This window comes from Gopherus flavomarginatus, chromosome 8 (genome assembly GCF_025201925.1).
Source record: "Gopherus flavomarginatus isolate rGopFla2 chromosome 8, rGopFla2.mat.asm, whole genome shotgun sequence".
Taxonomy (NCBI): domain Eukaryota; kingdom Metazoa; phylum Chordata; order Testudines; family Testudinidae; genus Gopherus; species Gopherus flavomarginatus.
In genome coordinates, this window is record NC_066624.1 from 17,778,248 (window position 1) to 17,798,106 (window position 19,859).

At 44.3% G+C, this 19,859-nt stretch overlaps 1 protein-coding gene across 2 annotated transcripts in view; it reads right to left on the reverse strand.

Annotated features, from left to right (window-relative positions):
- Positions 1-284: 284 nt before the first annotated feature.
- COL4A6 (collagen type IV alpha 6 chain) overlaps positions 285-19,859 on the reverse strand; it is a 200,248-nt gene continuing 180,673 nt past the window's right edge. For both annotated transcript variants that reach the window (XM_050965151.1, XM_050965152.1), the window contains exons 30-46: positions 19,060-19,203; positions 18,536-18,661; positions 18,033-18,214; positions 17,696-17,759; positions 16,671-16,745; positions 15,315-15,422; positions 14,439-14,546; positions 13,903-13,974; positions 12,267-12,392; positions 11,716-11,832; positions 10,703-10,864; positions 9,061-9,159; positions 8,318-8,464; positions 7,008-7,124; positions 5,484-5,675; positions 4,959-5,245; positions 285-3,874 (exon numbers count right to left, since the gene is read on the reverse strand). In XM_050965151.1, the coding sequence (XP_050821108.1) occupies positions 3,614-3,874; positions 4,959-5,245; positions 5,484-5,675; positions 7,008-7,124; positions 8,318-8,464; positions 9,061-9,159; positions 10,703-10,864; positions 11,716-11,832; positions 12,267-12,392; positions 13,903-13,974; positions 14,439-14,546; positions 15,315-15,422; positions 16,671-16,745; positions 17,696-17,759; positions 18,033-18,214; positions 18,536-18,661; positions 19,060-19,203 (2,387 nt within the window). In that variant the 3' untranslated portion in view covers positions 285-3,613. The remainder of the gene's footprint in view (positions 3,875-4,958; positions 5,246-5,483; positions 5,676-7,007; positions 7,125-8,317; positions 8,465-9,060; positions 9,160-10,702; positions 10,865-11,715; positions 11,833-12,266; positions 12,393-13,902; positions 13,975-14,438; positions 14,547-15,314; positions 15,423-16,670; positions 16,746-17,695; positions 17,760-18,032; positions 18,215-18,535; positions 18,662-19,059; positions 19,204-19,859) is intronic.

A 19,859-nucleotide genomic window follows, 5' to 3' on the forward strand; every position in this document is an offset into this window, starting at 1 on the left:
CAAAAATATCAAGCCCTTACTGTGCACAAGGGCTTTTAATGAATTCATGAGTCGCATTTTATGTTTCCTAAAAACACAATTCCAATCTGGATGAGGCCTGGTATGATTGGGAGATTTTCATGTTAACTGCACTGTGTCATTGTTCACAAATAGATGAGTACTGGGCCTAGGCAGGAGATGTGCTGAGCACTTGCAAAACCCGAGTGAAAGGAGATGCTGGTGCTTAGCATCTGAAGAACGGGAAAACATGACTTTCGAACAAAAATAATTACCCAGACCAACAGTTCATGCCTTGTTTGCCTTTATTAACCACAGTTTGGAAACTGAACATTAACAAAAGGAGATGTCACTGCACAAAGTTTTTTAAAAAGCTGTGATGTCTCCCCAACTAGTATTCATTTAAGACCATAACTATGCTTGGTGCCTTCCAGACAAAAGTGAAAATGCAGCCCTGCTCTGAAAAGCTTACATTCTAGAAGATGACATCTACACAGAACAGGGAGGTGCCCGCTAGATGACTAAGCAATGAAGCTAGGCATATCATCCTTAGTTCTTTTTTTTTTTTTTTATTGCCCTCCTGTTATCTTTCATTACGTAAACACATCACAGAGGGGAAATCTGAAGTATACAGGCTTCCTGGAAAAGTGTCTTGAGCAGCAACTGGAAGGAGAGGGGGTAAATACAGGGTTGATTGGAAGAAGGTCTGGCGATAGGAGTGGAAGATCGGACTGTGGCCCTGATCTTGCAAAGACATGCTTGTGCTTAACATTACCCATCAGGGTGAAATCCTGGCCCTACTGAAGTCAATTGCTTTCAGTGCAGAACTGCCATGACATTACACACGGTGCATAAAGCTAAACAAGTACATAGACTCTGCTCCTGAAAAGACGTATGTGTACTTCAGTCATGTGCATCCAGAGCAAAACCCGCTTTTTCTCACCCTTCCCCTCAACATCCACACAAATAAACTGGTACCAGACCTGGTGCTTCTGCTGGCACCTAATGAGTAGAATGGGTGACAAAAAATGTTTTCCACAAATATTTGCTCAAATGTTTAAAACAAATACTGGAGTTGAGTTTTACGGACACAAATATTTGCAGAAAGTGAATTTCAAAGTCTAATACCATGCGACTTAGCAGAGATCAGGTATCTGACCTGGATGCACCATCAAGCTATGGAGTGAAAAAACGAGATGTTTGTCGAATAATTAAAAGTTGTGATTGATATTTTGCAGCAGAAAGAGGTTACATCAAAGAATAAATTGTTGACTGCAAGTTATTAGCTCCAATTGAGCTCAACCATGCAAGGGTCCTGAGTACCCTGACCAGGATCCAGCAAAACTCTTAAGCTTGTGAGTAGCCCTATTGAAATCAGTGGGCCTACCTGTGTACTTAAATTCAACCACGTGCTTCAGTGGATCAAGCCCAGAATTCTAAGTACCCTAAGTCAGTAATAAAGAAGAGTGATTAAGTCTTTGTCCTGGATCAGTAGCAACTTTCTGTACAGTTTTCTTTCAATTAAAAAAAATTGAATTTACAAGGCCCTCACTTCAGATCCTCTAAAATGCTGATACCTATGGGTGTCACCAGCCTCACTGTAGAAAGAAGCTGAAATTAATAGCTTTAGCCTTAGTTAATTCTCAACATGGACATATTGTATTTATGGCTTTCCCTTAGAATATACAGGAAAATAGAAATTGAGTACCACTGGTTGTAATTATAACCTGAAGGAACTGTGTGAATATTTAACAGTGCATTAGAAATACAGTAATGTGTTTTTTAACTAGTAGAAATAAAGCCCAGAGGATGAAGAATACAATACAGGTGATTTTAGCAGTAAAAAAAAATGTACATCCAACAACTGCTTGCTTCTGTGTTTCCATAAACTTGAATGCTAAATAATAAGGCTTCTACATTTTAAAATATACACAGTTTGAATACTTACAAAAAACCTGTTCTAAGGCTACCTCAGAAAGATGGTTTCATATGTACTGTGATAGACCTAAGTCAGCTGGGTACAACCGATTAGTAGAAGGCAGATATACTGGCCACTGGATAAGCAGTTTTCTGTTCCCTGACTGACCAGAGTGGGGGCTGCTCGAGGCTAGAATGGATGCCTGACTCTAATTAATCTGCAAAGAGTCAGGTGAGGCTGTTAAGCTAATGTGAACACCTGACTCTAATTAAGGCCCCTCTGATACTATAAAAGGACTCACTCCTGTCAGGCTGGGGGAAAGGAAGTGTGGCTGAAGGGCTGGCTAATGAAGATACTCTCAAGCCACTGGAAAGGAGCCCTAAGGTTAGGGTGAAGAAGGCATTAAGATAGGGAAGCGGGAGAGCTGTGAGGAAGTGGCCCAGGGAAATGTAGCAGTTCTAGTGGTGAAAGGTCAGCTGCCAACAGCTACTGCCACGAGGGTCTCTGGGCCAGAACCCAGAGTAGAGTATGGGCCTGGGTTCCCCCCAACCCACCACTACAGAAACATCTTCTGGGAGGGGAAGACAGGCCCCTGTCAGGACAGGAGGCTAAACTGTTCTTGAATAAGCCTGTAGGGACAACAGAGACTGGAAATTCTCTCGCCAACCTCCTTGCTGGCTTATGATGAAAAGGGCTCAGTTGACTGTAACCTGGCCCTAGAGAGAGAAGGGCTACGTGGAGGGTCGCAGTGAGCCTCTGAAACTGGCATAAACTGCCTGGAAGCACAGGACCCACGGAGACAAAGTCGGAGCCCTGCCACAGTACGTACTAATGAAATTATTCTGGAGGTCACAAATTGCTAGATTGCAAAAGGATAACGACAAACCTTGAACTGTGTCCTTACACAGAACACATTTCAATAGAGATAAAGCTGTGCTGAATAATGAAAATGGCTTTAAGTTCAAGTAGAAATCCACATTTTTCACAGGGGAAATCAGTTACAGCTGGTCTGAATTTGGCTCCAAGTTGCTTGTGCATCACTGAAACCAAAGATTTTGCCAACTGCTTTAAAAAGCAAAACACAATGAGCTCATCTTTAAGTAAGAACTTCCCAGGTAAGCCAGTTTTCAGTCTTGAATGCTTAATACTCTGAGCACCTGCTGCAGTGATTTGTTTTAATTAGTTTAGAGTTAAGTTCCTTTCCTATTGAAAATCCACTTCATTACATATTTTCTCATCTAATCAAGGCATATTCCCCTAGGCCATGCCAAATGCTTTGTGCAAAGACAACTCATCAGTGAAGCACCAACTTATTTAAGAAAATCTATCATTGGCTAGAGATGAGTGCATAAAAGGGCTGGGCGATATAATACGGAGTGCTTGTCACTCTGCAGTCTGAATGAGAAAGGCACAGAGACTTTCTGAGGTAGCCATGAATAAGAAAACAAACAGAGAAGCAAAAGTGTAGCACCATGTTCCACAAAACAGTCAGAGGTTTCAGAGCATTAGTCTGTCCCTCCTTCCTTCTGTGTGAAGTAACGTTTCTGATGGATCTAAAACATAATTTCAGTAGTGTTCTGGCTGTTGTAACTTATCCACAAACCACCAGCAGAATGGGCTTGTGTTTTAGTTTCTTCTTCCAATGATTGAGGTTTAAAAACTTAAGTAGCAAAGTTTTATTTGTTTGGGTTGTTTTTGCTACAAGTTCTTCATGCACACTTGGCAACGGCTGACTCGTGTTCGGAGCTGTCCTGCTTTCAGAGTTTCTGAGGGAGGAGCACTGACAAACTGCTGCGTGCGTTCGACTGTCGTCAGCCAGAAGCTGTATTTGTTTGCAAAGTAATGGCAGGTTCCTCTGGCACCATTGCATTCAATGAAAGGAGTGGCACGGAAATCCTCAAGGCAAGAGCCGGGTGAGACAAGGGACTGACCTCCGCCTTCTGCGCCAGCTGCAGTGTGCTAGAATGAATACGGTTATTTAACTGAGTTCCAAAAGAAGGAGATAGGCAGTTACATAGGAACTCATGGGATACATTTGTTGCAGTGAACAAAATGGGGAAATCTAGATTGCTCCTCCATGACACGTGTGCTATATGTCACTTGGGTCAGAGTTAACGCAGGGTGAACAGACAGCAAGTGTGAAAAATCGGGACGGGCAGGGGGTAATAGGAACCTATATAAGAAAGACCCAAAAATCAGGACTGTCCCTACAAAATTGAGACATCTGGTCACCCTAGAGTTAGGGGGGAAGCACAAGAATGCAAACCTCAGGTTGAATATAGGATTCTGGTAATATAAAAAAGCAGCTTTTCACTTATAAAGTGAGCAGATTTGAAAACTGAGAGACAATAAAGAATATCACATTGCTATTTTTAGAATCACTTTGCAATCATACTTTAATGAGCTACCAGGAAATCTCCTTGTAGAACATTTCAGGAAAAAAGCGTGGGAGAAGGGGTTAAATCTGTGCTATACTTTAATTGCGGTGATGTGGCCATGTTGGTCCCAGGATCTTAGAGACACAAGGTGAGTGAGCTAATATCTTTTATTGGATCAACTTCCGGTGGTGAGAAACACAAGCCTTTGGGCTTGCAGGTCTGGAAGAGCTAAAGAACAGCTGAGCATAAGCTCAAACTCTCTCTCTCACACCAAGAGAAGTTGGTCCAGTAAAAGATATAATCTCACTCACCTTGTCTCTCTATAGTTAATTAGCCTTTTTGATGTTTAAAGGAATCAATTCTTAAGGGCCATTAGTCTCTTTCATAGTATGGAAGTGTTCTGTTTCTTCCACCCCACCATGAACTTTATCAATACACTTGAGAAGTCAGCTAAATGGCAACAAAATGGCAGAGGTTATACTGGGTCTGCTGGTAATACACAAGGAACTCCTTAGGTCAGCTCGTTGTGGAGCTTTCAGTTTCTTGGACGCAATTGTTAAAACTAGCGAACTTAGTGGCTGCGTCAAAGATGAACTGCCAATATTAAAACAAGCCTCAGACCTCAAGTGTGACAGTCTTTGCATTAACAAATCGATTTTTCTCACCATTAGGAAAGAGTATCCAATCCACAGGCTGCGCCAGCCCTCAGGGCACTGTGGGATGGTAATGTCCTGGCTATGTACTGCAATAGCCTGGGAAGGTGCTTCACACACCGAGCAACGACTGATGTACGGCGGGATCTCCAGACGGCTCACTGGCATCATGGGGATGGGAGCAGTGGTGGAGAGCCAGTAGGATTTGTCATTTCGGCTGGCATAGTAGCACACCTCATAGATGTTGCAGTAAATAAATGGCATGGTGCTGAAGCGAGGCAAGCAGGAGCCAGCAAAACCTGGGGTGGGAATGGAGAGGAGAACAAAAGGCACATTAAGCTGCTGCCAAAAAGCAAGCGCTAGTAAAGACCAGACCCAGATGATAAGCAAGTGGCAAGTATCATTGCACCCTCAGTGTTGTATTCCACTTCAGATTCACACCTCTGACAAAGGCCAGTGAAATCAGTAGCAGTTGTGCAGTGTGTATGGGGGAGTGGAATTTGGCCTGCCTCATTTGTGGCCATCTTTTTGACTTACCGAGATCCTGGTTGTGCGCCTTTTCCTGACCCTCCACATACAGCAAGCTGTACCCCTCCCAGAGCTTATTCATTCCAATTGGGCATGGCGGAATCTGCTCCGACTGGCTGTGCTTCACCAAAGTGTATCCAATGCCTACACCCCGACCCGGCATTCCAGGCAAACCAAATGGGCCTGGCTTTCCAGAGACACCTGGGAGAGAAGTCAGTCACATATTGCGAGTACACGGCAAGTGAGTTAGCTGACTTCCTGCATCCATCCTTGTGTTTGGGCATTTATGTCACTTCTGTCACAACCAAACGACAATGTAAAGCTCAAGTATTGATGGTTGCCATGTGATCAAATAGGCCTGGCTGATTCTCAAAGCCAGTCAGTACCCTATGATAATGACTCACTTTTCCATACCATTAATTTTTCTGTCTCACCCAATCACTGATATGCAGGCACTTGCAACTGTAGTTCATAATACAGTAATTCTGCCTTGCCCTTGTGGGTGAGGCCCTCCAGCACTCGTTAATTCCCACACCAGTGCAGTAGGTGGTGGTGTTTTATCCTGATGGCACAGAAGTTCAGTAGCTTGTCCCAGGTTACAGAGCTAGTCTGTGGTAGAGCTAGGAACAAAATCCAGACACTCTGACTGTCAGTCAAGCACCAGGATGTACCTCCCATTCACCGTCCCACTCCAACCACATTTCTTCTCTCTGATTCACTCCTCTTCAAATTCTACAGTGAATGCCCTGTTCCTGTGCTTCCAAACCCTGCTGATGACTCCCTGTTTATTACAGCTAGAAAGGTGTCCATCATCCTATACAACGAATTATCAGTAAGGCTAAGATTTTTGTCATGGATATTTTTAGTAAAAGTCACAGATAGGTCACAGGCAATAAAGAAAAATTCATGGAAGCTCCTGACCTCTTGGTGACTTTTACTAAAAATATCCCTATCCAAATGGGGAGCTGCGGAGTCCCAACAGCAACTAGGCAGCTGCAGGGGCCCTGGCTCAGAGATCTGGGGCCCCCCACTACCCGTGGGGGCTTGGAGCTCCAGGCTTCCCACCACTCAGGGTGGCCAGGCGCTGCAGGGAGCCCCTGCTTCCCACAAGCTCAGCAGCTTGGAGCTTGGGAGGGTCCCTGTTGCCTGGCCACCGTGGGCACTGGGGGGAACCCTACAGCTCCCAGCCACTGTGGGCAGAAGTCACAGAAGTCTTTGGAAGTCACGGATTCCTTGACCTCTGCGACAAAATCGTAGCCTAATCATCAGTAGTGACAGATAGCAATTGCATACTCCAGAGCATGCTGCAGTGGGTGAGTTTACTCCTAACTGTCTCACTAAAGGTGAAATTCACATCAATGCAGGCACAAGATCCTGGGCACCACATAGGTCCTTCTTTTTTAAGTCTATAATGTGGAATGTCTGTGATGTCTGAGACCTCGGGCAGCATCACTGCATTAGGAGGCCAATCTGAAATCTTGCTGATTGAGCACTCAGAGAATATCCAAAGAACAAATTAAAGAATAAAATTACCTTCCAATCCTGGTGGTCCTGGAATACCTGGGGTTCCTGGATCCCCAACTGCGCCATCTGGCCCCGGTAAACCAGGATGTCCCACCTGACCTGATCTGCCTGACAGACCTTTTGGACCTGTAATTAAATGTAATGATTATTATTTAATTTGCTTTCTTACATCAAAGCTTTCACTCCTGGCATCAGCACAGGGATGTGTCATGATTAGCAATGCTGAGGGCTTAAACTTAACAATTCTTGCTACAAACAAACAGCTTGGCACCATGATTCAATATGACCTACGACCTGCTGCGTGTAACACATTCAGGCAGTACAAATGAACAGAAGACAGTGCTCAGATCTGGGTCAGGCTCAGGCTCCGGTGGATTTGAGTTTGAAGCCAAAGCAGCACTTGGATTCAGGTTTGGATATGATGCCAGTAAAATGTTGTGATTATTTTCATCGTATCTCTCAAGATTTCTGCCATTGTAAACAGAGAAAAGATTACCTGGTCTCAGAACTGACTGCCACCATTTTGGGGTTAAAACCTTACAGAAGCAGCTATCCTTGATTGATTTCAGCCACATCCAAATCAGAAAATGGGCCTCCTTCAATTTTGGATATCATATGATCTAAAGTTACATAATGGCAAGTTTAGATCAACGGACTTGAATCTAAATTCCCCTCTCCCACCTGCTCTAAAATTCAATGGGATTAGCACTTGAGGTCTCTGTTTAATATTGTCATCTTGTGCTTTAGACCAGTGTGCAGGGAAAAGAGCAGACACCTGCTGGGATTCTGTCTCTCCAAGAGCTTGCATACAGTGAGAAATTGTGTTCATATTTAACATTAAGTTGTAATTATTTTCCCAAATGACAAGGAACATTCAGCATTGCAGTGGTGGGTATGTAGGACCTGATCCTGCACCCTTTGAAGTCAATGGCAAAATTACAACAGTGCAAAATTGGGTTCCTAAAGTATTACAGTATTTCATGTTGACACAATCCCTATAATTCTCCATGATGAATTATTCTCAGACTGATTAGATCTGCTGCCAGATCTGCGTTGCCATCGTGCCAACTGCATCCTGACTGTTAGGTTCATGGAACTGAAAGCAACGCAAAAGAGGCTATAAAATCCCATGAACATAATGTACAAAAAAATATTTCTAGCCAGTTCTAATTAAAAAAAGACGCACTGTCGTCATTTCCATTACAAAGCTTCTAAAGAAAAGCATATGAACTTTGACAGCACAATTTACAAAACAGCTTCCTGCGAATGCAAGAAGTCCAACGTTTCAGTTTCACTTATTTGAATGCAGTGCTCTTTACCTTGCTGTCCATCTAGTCCCTGAAATCCACGATCTCCAGCATAGCCAGGGACACCATCAATTCCTGGCAGACCAGGTAGTCCTGGAGGAACTATGACTTCTTCTGGTTTTGGTATTAGGCCTGGAGCGCCTGGTGGGCCTGAGAAACCTGTACACACCACAAATGGCACCATAAGTACCCCACATAAAGTGCACAGATAGGATGATCTACTAACACAAGGATGTAGTTTAACAAATAGAGAAAGCCCTGTATAGTACTGGGTATATTCCCATAACTTCCCAAGCTCTTGTTAAAAGTCCCTAATTTCCCTAAGTCTCAGCCCCTTTTTTATTTTTTTGGCTACAAATACAGGTTGTTGGGGATCTGGGGGAGAAACAGAAACCCCCCCGTCCCCCCCCCAGCAGGAAAGAAACAGAGACTGATAGAAAGATCAACACAGAGAGAGTTCCAATTTCTGCAAGCAGTTGTCTCCACAGAGAAAATACTATAGAAGATACATTTTAAGTAACAAAAGTTGCAAAGACTGGTTCCCAACTTCCCCAACATCTGGGCGGGTTTGGAGCTGAGTTGCTGGTTTATGCCCATCCCCATTTAAAAGTCACCAAAAGCTCAGGCTTTGTACTTGGGTGGAAAAAAGGAACAAAACCCAAAATAACAGAAACCTGCTAATTGTGCTCCCCCACCTTCCACCCCACAAGCCGTTTGCAAGTGCAGTACAGCTCTCCAAGTCATCCTGTGCTTACCTCGGCTACCAGTTTCACCTTTCAGCCCAGGAATTCCAGGGTCCCCTGGAAGCCCATCTTTACCTGGCATCCCCATAAAGCCTGGCTCAGCCTTCACACCTGAGAAGATACAGATCAAAGACTAATGGCCCTTGAAAACGAATCCCTGGTTCTGCACCTGAGTGAAACAGTGGCAGAGGTGTGGTTCTAAACTACATAGTCACACCCTTGTGTCAATTCTGATTCCCAGAATCGACTGACACATCGGCTGGGCAGCTTTGTGAGAGCCTCCACTGTAACATTATTAGCAGGGAGTCTTACACTTAATCTGAAATCATTACAAACACCATTCCCTCTTGCGGAAAAATCCATGGGAGGGGGTTCTGGGGAGGAGGTATCTTCCCATGTGAAATTCTTCCCCTGACAACCCCCAGGGGGCAGGGTGTGCCCTCACAAATAGGCTCTGGAGCCCATCCACAAATCCAGGGAACCTGTCAGAGGCCTTGCGCCCTCACAGCAGCTTTTATGTCCAGCGTCCTTCCTCGCCTGGCTCCCAAGCTCTATAGCTCCTGTAGAACCACACTTCCTACTGGGGAGGACCAGAGGATGGGTGATGTGCTCCCCCACTGGCCCTGCCTGCACAGACTGACTCCGCACAGCCCACTCTGTCCCTGGCCCTTCATGGATCCCCAAGTCCATGGTGTGGCCGAGGCGAGGCCCAGAGGATGTGTGGATGGGTAGGAGAGAGCTGTGGCAGCAGCTTTTCCTAGCCCACAGAAGAGGGGAGATCTGTACATGGATCTGGGGATAGGCAATCCCAGCCAGCAGCAGCAAACAACAAGCACAGTGTTCCTGTCTGTGGGCAGCTGTTACCTAAATTAATGAAGAGAAGTGAAAAAATGCAAGTTGGTGTTGGTGTCACTAAGCATAACCCTAAGTAACTCGGGAGGGTGGAAGGCCACAAGGGTATGGAGCCTTCCTGGTTTTAGGCCTCAGCAGACAGGAGTCCCTCCATGTCTGAACTTTAATCGACCTAAAAGGCCAGGTGTAACAGCCGTTATCAGTTGCAACAGTTCTAACTGGTCTAAAGCAGAAATAATGAGGCCTGTGCACCTTTAGCAGAAGGACAAGATAATTTGCAGAAGGAAAACTTACTAACGAGCTGCTGCGGCCAAGATTACCTAATGCATCTGCGCTTACGTAATTGCTACAGGGGGAGGAGGGGGAGCGAGAAAGAAGAGAAAAAAAACTTATAAAAAAGGAAAAGCCGCTTGTGTAGGAGGGCTGGATCTGAGGCATACTAAGTCTCCCAGCACCGTTTTGAGATCTCAAATAAACTTTGCTTGCTTCTCCACCCTGGTGTGTTTATTGGCGCTATGCACTCTGGGCAACGGACCACTGTTGCTTGCCTCGGGCACCCTCTGTGCCTGCAACAATGGGATTTTCAAGAGTGCTCAGGGCGGGCTGGCCTAATGTTGCTCCATCACTGTAGGTGAAAATGGAGTGCTTTGGAGAAACCTACCTTCGGCGTTCATGGAACAGAAAACAAATCCCAGAGTGCAACACATCTACATCAGAACTGATGTCACAGCTAACATGCTTACAACATGTGGCAGCTCTTTATACTCCCAGGGGACAACTTCAAAACACTGTACGAAAATACCTTTGAGTCCTGATGCTCCTGGAATTCCAGGTGGACCAGGGAGTCCCATGTCACCCTTTATGCCTGGCAAACCAGGAACTCCAGGGCGACCTGGAAGGCCAGTATCACCTTGACTGGAGGCTGGGCCAGAGAGCCCTCGAGGACCTGGAGGACCTGGGGTACCTAGAAACAAAATGGGTGAGAAAAGTCAGTTTCTGTAACAGACGGAATGCTGCCATTATCCTCAGCTGGCCACCTATGGCATACTCATTCATTCATTCTTGGCTGCATGGAAGCAAGGTTTCCAGTGTGAGGGATGTCCTATGGACATCAAAAATATCATTTCCCCTTTATAACTATCAGCTCAGCAGGCCAGGAGAAGGATTTGCTACAAACGATTGTGTTCTAGGTCAAATCTCTATTTCTTTTGCTTCCCCAACTGCCAGTGAAGGGAGTTCACATCCCTTCACACTGCAAGCATTGGTGAGTCACGCTGCACTGTGATTTATCAGAGCATGTACAATGATGCTCTTTGGGGCAGGGACCATCTGTTTGTTCTGTGGTTTGTACAGCACCGAGCACATGGCCTGGTCCATGAGTGGGGCTCCCAGCCACTACTGCAGTACAAATAAAAAAGTAACAACAGGAATGATAATGAAATCTCAATAAAATAATTAAATCATACTAGTGACTAACGAGAAATAATTATTTTTCACTTATATTGCCACCTTTCAACAGGAGCTCAAAGCATTTACTAAGCTGAATAAGCACACTATTATTATCCCCATTTTACATCAGGGGAAACTGAGGCATAGCGCAATAAAACCATTTACTCTAGGTCAGTGACAGAGCAATGACCGGAGAACCCAGACCTCTTGATTCCCAATCCCTGCTCTAAACACCAGTTTAGATTGGATTTTATGAGCAGTCAGTCAATTTCCCCTTCTCAGCTGTTCACAGGAAATGAATGGCAGTCAACCTTGCTATTTCCACTGCTAGAGCATATAACACAAATGAGCCTCTCATCTCCATACCTGGATTCCCATCCACTCCAGGACGGCCAGGATCACCACGTCTCCCAGGTATATTTGAAGGAAGAGAGATGGCAGGAAGCCCTGGTAAACCAGGCAGACCCAAAGAACCTGGAGGACCTAGAATTACAGATGAATATTGAAAAAAAAAACAGGAAATGGATGTATCCCTATTGTGATCATCAGGGATGATGCACGTGGACAGTGTAACATCAATATGGGTAGAATTAAGGGGTACGGGATGTTATTCCAAACAACACCCCATCCCCCTCCAGGGAAGGAACAAACCCTCTTTCTCATTAAGTGAGAGCACCCTGAGAGAGCTATAAAACTAGGACAAACTATTCACTCAGTCATTTGTCATACATTAGACCATACCATACCTTTATTTTGTGTTTACACATCTACAAACCAATGACCCCTTCATATCTTTATGACTGTGAATTTCCATTATTAAACTACACTGACCCTACATATACTCCCAGCTGCCCCAAGTCTAGGTACATTCTATTAGTCAATACAATTCATCTGCTTCTACAGTCGTTACTATTTACCCGTGTCTCCTGAAGATCCTTTCTGCCCAGGGAGTCCTGGGGCTCCTAGGCCAATGCCCGGGGAACCTTCTTCACCCTTAGGACCTGGAAGCCCTGCAGGGCCATTCAGTCCAGCTTCACTCAGACCTAATCAAACATGTTTAAAGAGGACAGAGGAGCCTTTTACAACTGCTTTGCTGTAAGTCTGTTTGCATGTTCAGTCAATATACAGTGTTAGCCACCCACCCCTTGGCTGCCTGGAGTTCGGAGAAGTCCCTGAGGCTGAATCTGGTCCCAACGCCAGTCCCTTATATGCTGCTCTGGTGGTGCACAGTGGATATAAAGATGACCCAAGGGGCTGGGGAAGAATTCTCCCAGCCTAAGATCAGCACAGCCCTTTCATGAGCCCTGGTGTAAGGATGTGCCCATAGTGCTTGGTGCAGCAGGGATTCTGGGTTCCAGCAAAGCCCATAGTCAGTTTGGGAAAGTCAATTTTGCCTCCAATCTCCCTGGATTGTGTCTTCTGTGCCACTCCTCTCAGGAGACACAATACAAGAGTTGAACCCACTGTTCAAAAGACTTTGGTTTCCAAGATGGAGGGGTCAATCAGCATCCACTGCTCAAGAAGATTTGGAGTGAAGCATGAAGTGCTGCAGGATAGAGGCAGGGCTCTGGGAGATGCTTCCCATGGTGTGTTGGCAAGAGCCAATACCATATAGTCTTTCCATTCTCTCAGACATGAAAATCAGAAAACAAATGTAAATCATTTGAGTGCTTCAGAAAATACAGCAATTGTCTTTATTTCCCAAAAATAAAGACTTTGAAATCCAGAAAACATGGAGAGCACTAGAGAGATTTTTTTACAAACTAGAATTTTTATGTTCAGTTTTAATACTGTTTGCATCCAGTAATGCCTGTGTTCCTTTCATTTATCCAGCTACAATTTAAAGTTTACAAATTTGACGTTTCTGTTACCATTTTAAAAACGTTCAGACTTTGAGGATGATTCTGACTAGATATACCTCTCTCTCCAAATGTCTTTCCCCACCTCTTTGGATTTGTCAAAAAATTGTTGAGAAAAAAAGAACTATTAAAATTACCATCAAAATATGAAAATCCAGCAGAACATTCCTAAATGCAGCCTAAGGGCCTGGTGCTCTTACTTATCTGAGGGAGCCCACAGACCTCAGTGATACTACTCTCATGAACGAGCACAGGCCCAGTGTAATTGAGATCTACGTGGCAACGTGTCATCTTTAAGCCAAAACCTAACCAAATAGCCAATTGTTGTCTGTGTGAAATCAGAGTAACAGAAATGAGAGACAAAGCAGGCCTAAACTTTCATCAAATTAACTTCCTAGTGGCTACAGGCTGGTTCAGGTGTTGAGGCAGAACCTACAACTCCAATGGCACCTGCAGAAAACATCCTGCTCTCGTTTCATGTGTGAAACCCCATTGAATTCAGTGCTAATGCTTCATTATTGAAGCAGAATTTGGTCCCACAGATTTAGTAAGAATATGGATGCTAGATGCACAATGTGGGTTCCTTGTTATTTCTATTAAAGCCAGAACATGACTAAAATGGAGCCATTTTGTGATGAACTATGTCGTCACTCAAACCCCACCCTCTAAATATACCACAGAGCAGTTTTTTTACCTGGTGTTCCAGGTGACCCTTTTGTGCCCGGCAAGCCGTTCAGACCATTTAAACCAGGAAATCCAGGGAATCCTGAGGAGACATTATAGAAGCTTGAATGGACAATCAATAGCGTGTAGCATACAAGAAGCACCTAATCTGAAGGAAATGTACAAGACAAGAAGACTCTGTGCATGCGTTTAGTGCTTCTGGAGACCAATGCAAGTAAGATTTTCCTCTAGACACCCCACATTAATGCAAGAAGAAAAGCTTTTCCCACAGGAGCTTGCTATTATAGTTTTACCTGCAACAAACCCTACTATGACCCAAACCTCAAAAATCAGGTAAGAGCCTCTCCCTTTTTAGACATTATTTTTATGGTTTTGAACAGCTGGAGCCAACACTGACAGCCCCAAGAAATGAGCTTCAGTTACTAATGCACACTGGCCCAAGCACAGTAGACTACAACTCTGCTGTCTCCTATATCCTGCCCAGCCAACATACTAGTTTATTGATTTGACTTTTTCCCCAGCTGGAAAGTTAAAAGAAAGATGCACCTTTTGGCCCTGCTCTCCCAGGGAGCCCGATGAATCCTACAGGTCCAGGCTGCCCTGGAAAACCTGGAAGACCTGCATTTCCTCGCAACCCAGCAATTCCAGGGAGGCCTGAAAACAAGCGACAAAATGACAAGGGATGGACTTTCACACATGCACCTGCATTGTTGAGTGCCAGCATTGGACAACTCTGTTTTACCATTTGCTGTCTTTCACCCGCTCATGGCAATGTAGAAGTGCTGGATGAGCAAACTGCTATCTAGACAAAGCAAACAAACAAAGCACCCTCTCTATTATAACAACTAGCTGTATAATATTTAGCTGATTAATTTCACTATTTTCTCTCATATAAATTATTCAACAAATGTATTTTTCATCATCTGCCCAGATTATAGACTTGGGTAAATAATTCAGATAGATACATTGATTATATACATCGTTAATCATGACAATGGCTGGAGAACCAGCCCTGGAGAGCCTGCTGTGAATTACAGTCTGCAACTCAGATCAGGGATCATTTGAACCCAGCAGCAGCCCAGGATCCAGGAGGTCCAGAGGTGGCTGAAACTCAGCTTTCGTCCTCCCCTTTCCCTTTGGCTATATCTTCTGTGCTATGTTACCCAGGTGCCACAATGCAGGATCTGCCTCTAGGCTTATCACTATAGAATGTGGCCAAGTCTTTCAGAGCAAGAACAGAAGAAAATACAGAGTGCCAGATGACATTGTGTCTGTTACAAAAGGTCTTTTCTGTTTATTTCTCTATTAAGATGAGGCCGCCCTATCACAAGCAACACAAGAACAAAAATGAAAACAACACAACAGTATATCTTTGGCCATCCTACAAACCTCACTGGTTAGATGCTATGCTCACTGCCATACCTGGTGGTCCTTCTCGGCCCAGATCACCTGGGATACCTTTAGGCCCATCCATGCCAGTGGTTCCTGGGTATCCTGGTTCACCCTTTGGCCCATCTTTTCCCCTCTCACCTTAAATGGTAAGCGTGAAAATCATGTTAGATCCTATCACAGACCATACCATCATGTATCTGTTATCTAAGGGTTGGGCATGAACTAACAATTCTGCTTTGCAATGCTATGGCCATTACAGTGTACTATAGGATACTGCTGCTATAATCTCCTGATATCCCTCGTGAGGTCAAGGGATGAGTGGCAATATCCTATGGAGCAAGCTACTGGCCTTTTACAGAACTTTTGCAACCAATCACAGGTCACTGCTGAGTACTAGGAATAAAAAAAAAATATGGGAGAGAGAGACAGGAAGGCCCTTTCTACTATCAAGAAGTCACAGTAATTTCTGTGTCACTATGACTCACTGGGTGACTATCCCCACTGGGTCAGAAAGTTATAGGGTCTCATTTTAACTGTTTGTGCTCAGAATTTCTGAAAATCAGGTTCTATAAATTCTAACTTCATAACAAGACTTTGCTATCACTGGTGTCCAATGCTAGGTAGGTGCTGCATTTCAGATAAGACATCTAATCAACATCAATTTCTGCCCATCCCTAGAAACTGTGCAGGTGGAAGTTAATGATCCCATGGCTTTTTTTAAGAATAAAAAAAAAAAAAAGTGTCCCAGCATCATTCCCCCTTTCAGCTGAACCAGTTCATAGTCTTAGGTTACACATCACCAAATCTTAGTGGCATTACAGCTACTCTGTTTGCATTGCAGACATTATCTCAGCGCTCTGTACTGCACTTTGGTTGAGATCCTTTTAGAAGAAGTGCTATGATATGTTTAAAATAACTTGCCCAAACTCATATGGTAAGTCAGAAGGAAAGGTGACTTTCTGTCCACTTCTCTAACCATAAGGCTACACTGCTTCATCTCTCTAATCTGGCAGAAAAGCTATACTAGAGAAAGGCCTGAAGAAAATGAGAAGTATATGCATTTCCTGATGCTGCTGCACCAAAGGCCTCTGAACAGGGGCCTGGACCTGTTATCAGGGTGCCAGAGACTGGACACTCTGGAACCTACAGAATATGAGAAGCTAGGTGGGACCTGAGGGATGGGGTTGAGATTAGGATTTTGCCTGGTTTTGGAGTGTTTAGTATTTTTCAGGCTCAGGCCTGGGCCACCTTCTAGTCCCCACATCTCTCATCTGCACGAGAAGACTCAATAAGTGTTTTCAGATAGTAAAATCACAGGCCTGTGCAGCAATGAAAAGCCTTGCAGCTTTCATTCCAGAAATTCATAACCATCAAGGGTTACCTTACCTGGGAATCCACGGTCCCCTCGTTCTCCTTTATTTCCTAACCCACCGGAAATTCCAAGTGATTCCCCTGGGTCACCTGGTAGAAGTCAAGAAAGGGACATTTTGGCTCTCTGAACTTGATTGTGTTGCTAGAACATTCTGTAATTAACCCATTCACTCCTGAATTGTAGCTTTTACGTGTTGCTTACTACCCTTTCTCCTGAAAATACACTTTTGCTACAGTTCAAATCCACGGACTCAACAAAGGCAAAACAAATTACTTGCCTGGGGTAAAATAAATCCTTTTAATGATATTTGCATCAGTTTTAGATGCAGAGCTATGCAATGGTCCAATAAGCCCCATATTATATCACTGGTAACACCTAACTTTTCTCCTAGCTTCTAACTTCATAGCTTCTATTTATTTATACAGTTGATACAGGATTATTTTCTAGATCTCTGGATGTATCTGGTATTGTGCTATGGAGAGAAGGATCAAAGCGTGTTTGCTATTTAAGCATCAAACTCCCACTGAATTTCCCATTGAATTCCAACGGGAGCTGAGAGCCTAAGTCCTTTGAAAACCCCAGCCTATATGCATATGTAGGTAGGTGGTTAAAACAAAGAGCACCATCTACTGGCACATAAGAGTATGTGGCATTGTTCATTGATTTATGGTCCACTGCAAAAAGTTTCCTGACTGCATCTCTTAAAACAACCAGAGCAGGGGACATTTGAATAGCGCTTCCTCTCTCTGCATTGTGATTCTCAGTGAACTAAATGCATTTAAATGACAACAGAGGGAGGAATACACAGAGCAGATTTCAAGCGGATTTACCTCAGAAGATTTCTGGTAACCAGCGATTCATCCAGCCACCCATCCCTGTATTTTAAGGGATGTCCCCTATTTGCTGTGAGAGCTGCTCAGAATATTTACATCCAAGCAAATAAAAAACTGGAAACTTTTTTCCTCACAGTCTCTCACCCACTCTCTTCTGCTGGGTCACACTCTGGAAAAGACCCAGAAACTGGAACTCAATTACTTACCCTTTGGACCAGGGAAACCACCAGTCCCTGGAAAACCTGGTGCTCCCGAGATACCCTCTGAACCCTGGAAAAAAATAATATACGATTATCCTCATACCTACTGCCTGCAGTCTGGGTTGTGCTGATAGCAGTGAATTGCACTCAAAAGATGTAACAAAAATCTGTCTGGGAAACAAGAAAATTCTGTTTCTCATTTATCAGTGCCAGCTATTACCAGAGGAGAGCTGATTTTATTGCTGAGGTGGCGCGGTAAACAAGAGTACTGCCAGCCTCTGCTGTTCTGATACAGTATGTGGGATTTTTCTAAGTGCACTCAGAATGGAAGATGCATATTTACACTTTCTCCTGGAAATCCGGGTAATCCTATGATTCCAGCCAGTCCTTTCTGTCCCGGCAAGCCAGGCGGTCCAGGCAGGCCTGGGAACCCTGCATCACCAGGTAGTCCTCTATCTGTGGCTGGCAAACCTCGGGAACCAGGAAGACCAGGTTGTCCATGGGTTCCAGGGAATCCTTTCTCACCTAAATTTATACAGAAAAGAAAAATGTGTTGCTACTTCATCATAAAGACATTCAGCCCAGCCAATAAGCTTATTCTTCAATGCTCCCTGCAAAGAAGAGGAGGAGAATTCATTATTTCTGCAATAAAGAATCACAGCTTTGAAGAGCTATTCTTGATTCAAATTCAGAGTGGGTGTGTGGAAAATCTTTGTAGAATCTGAAAATAACAATACTACAGGCTGCTAAATGGACAAAACATCCTCTCCCCAGAGTAAGCAGAATTACTGGATGGTTAGTGATGGCAACTTTCATTTTGGAACGTATTCTAATACTGATAAATACCTCTAGGTCCAGGGAATCCTCTCAGTCCAGCTGACCCAGGATCACCTTTGTCTCCCTTCAATGCCAATGCCAATTCTGGAGGCCTAAGAACCGGGAGTCCAGGGGGACCTCGATCTCCCCTGTCACCTGAAGACGTAAGAGAATTAAGCTGTACGAGAGAAGGGTCTCTTAAAAGAAGAATGTTTAAACACAGAGGCCTGGATTTCAGAGCTGTGACTCCCAGTGAAGCCATTTGAGCTGTAGGTGCTCAGTATCTTTGAAAACCAGGCCACAGCTATTTTACACCCTGTATAGATAATACTCTGGCAATGAAAAAATGGCAGCAGTTCTTCTCCCTTGCTGCTCTTGGGCCTGGGGTGACCAGTGAAAAATCAGGACATGAGGTGACAGTAATAGGATCCTATATAAGACAAAACCCCTAATATCTGGATGGTCTCAATAACACTGGGGTATCTGGTCACTGTTCTTGGGCCCCTTGCCGCAGCAACACAGTAATTTAGTCACATTTGTTTTTCAGAGCTCACCTTTTAGACCAGTGGATCCAGAATATCCAATATTTCCTTCCCTTCCAGCTGACCCAGGAAGTCCTTTCAGCCCACTCACCCCAGGGATACCAGGCAGGCCTGCCATGCCAGGAAAGCCAATCAACCCAGGAGGACCCTTTTCACCTGTTTGAAAAGAAGTTGTAAAACAAAGTGATAAATTGAGTCTTTGTATTTTCCATACAAATAGAAGTGGAAGCTGGGAGCAAGGTGGGTACGGCGTATTGTGCAAACTCAGGCAGTGAAAAATCCTAAAGCACAAAGGTAGGAGGGTTCTGCTAGAAGTCTCCATTGCTGTAGTAAGCCTCTGTTCACCACCACTTACTCACTAGCTTTCAGTTCACCATCAAGGGTCTATTCCTGTTCCCACTACAGCACACAATTCCAACAGGAGCAGAATGTGATTTCAGTCACTCCTGACTTTCCTCCTAAAATAACCTATAGCAGTGTCGGCTCTAAATGGCTGTTTTGAGTTTTACTCCCCTGCCAGTTTGTGCTTTGTTTTCTCTTCCCTATGATGTTTCCCAAGCTCTTTGTTCTCTCACCATCTATAGTTTCCCCCAATCCCAATCCCATACTGACTTTTCTGCTTCTATATCTTTCCCTATGGACTAAGGATCATCTCCTGGCCAGATTCGGGGCTCCCATGTGGAATTACAATGTCTGACTGCTCACCTAAGACACAGCTCCCTACTGAGGGCAAATCTCACCACATCCATCCCCAATGTAGTTCCGTCCTTCCCACCAAGGGGTCACCTGTCTCCCCAGAGAGAATGACAGAG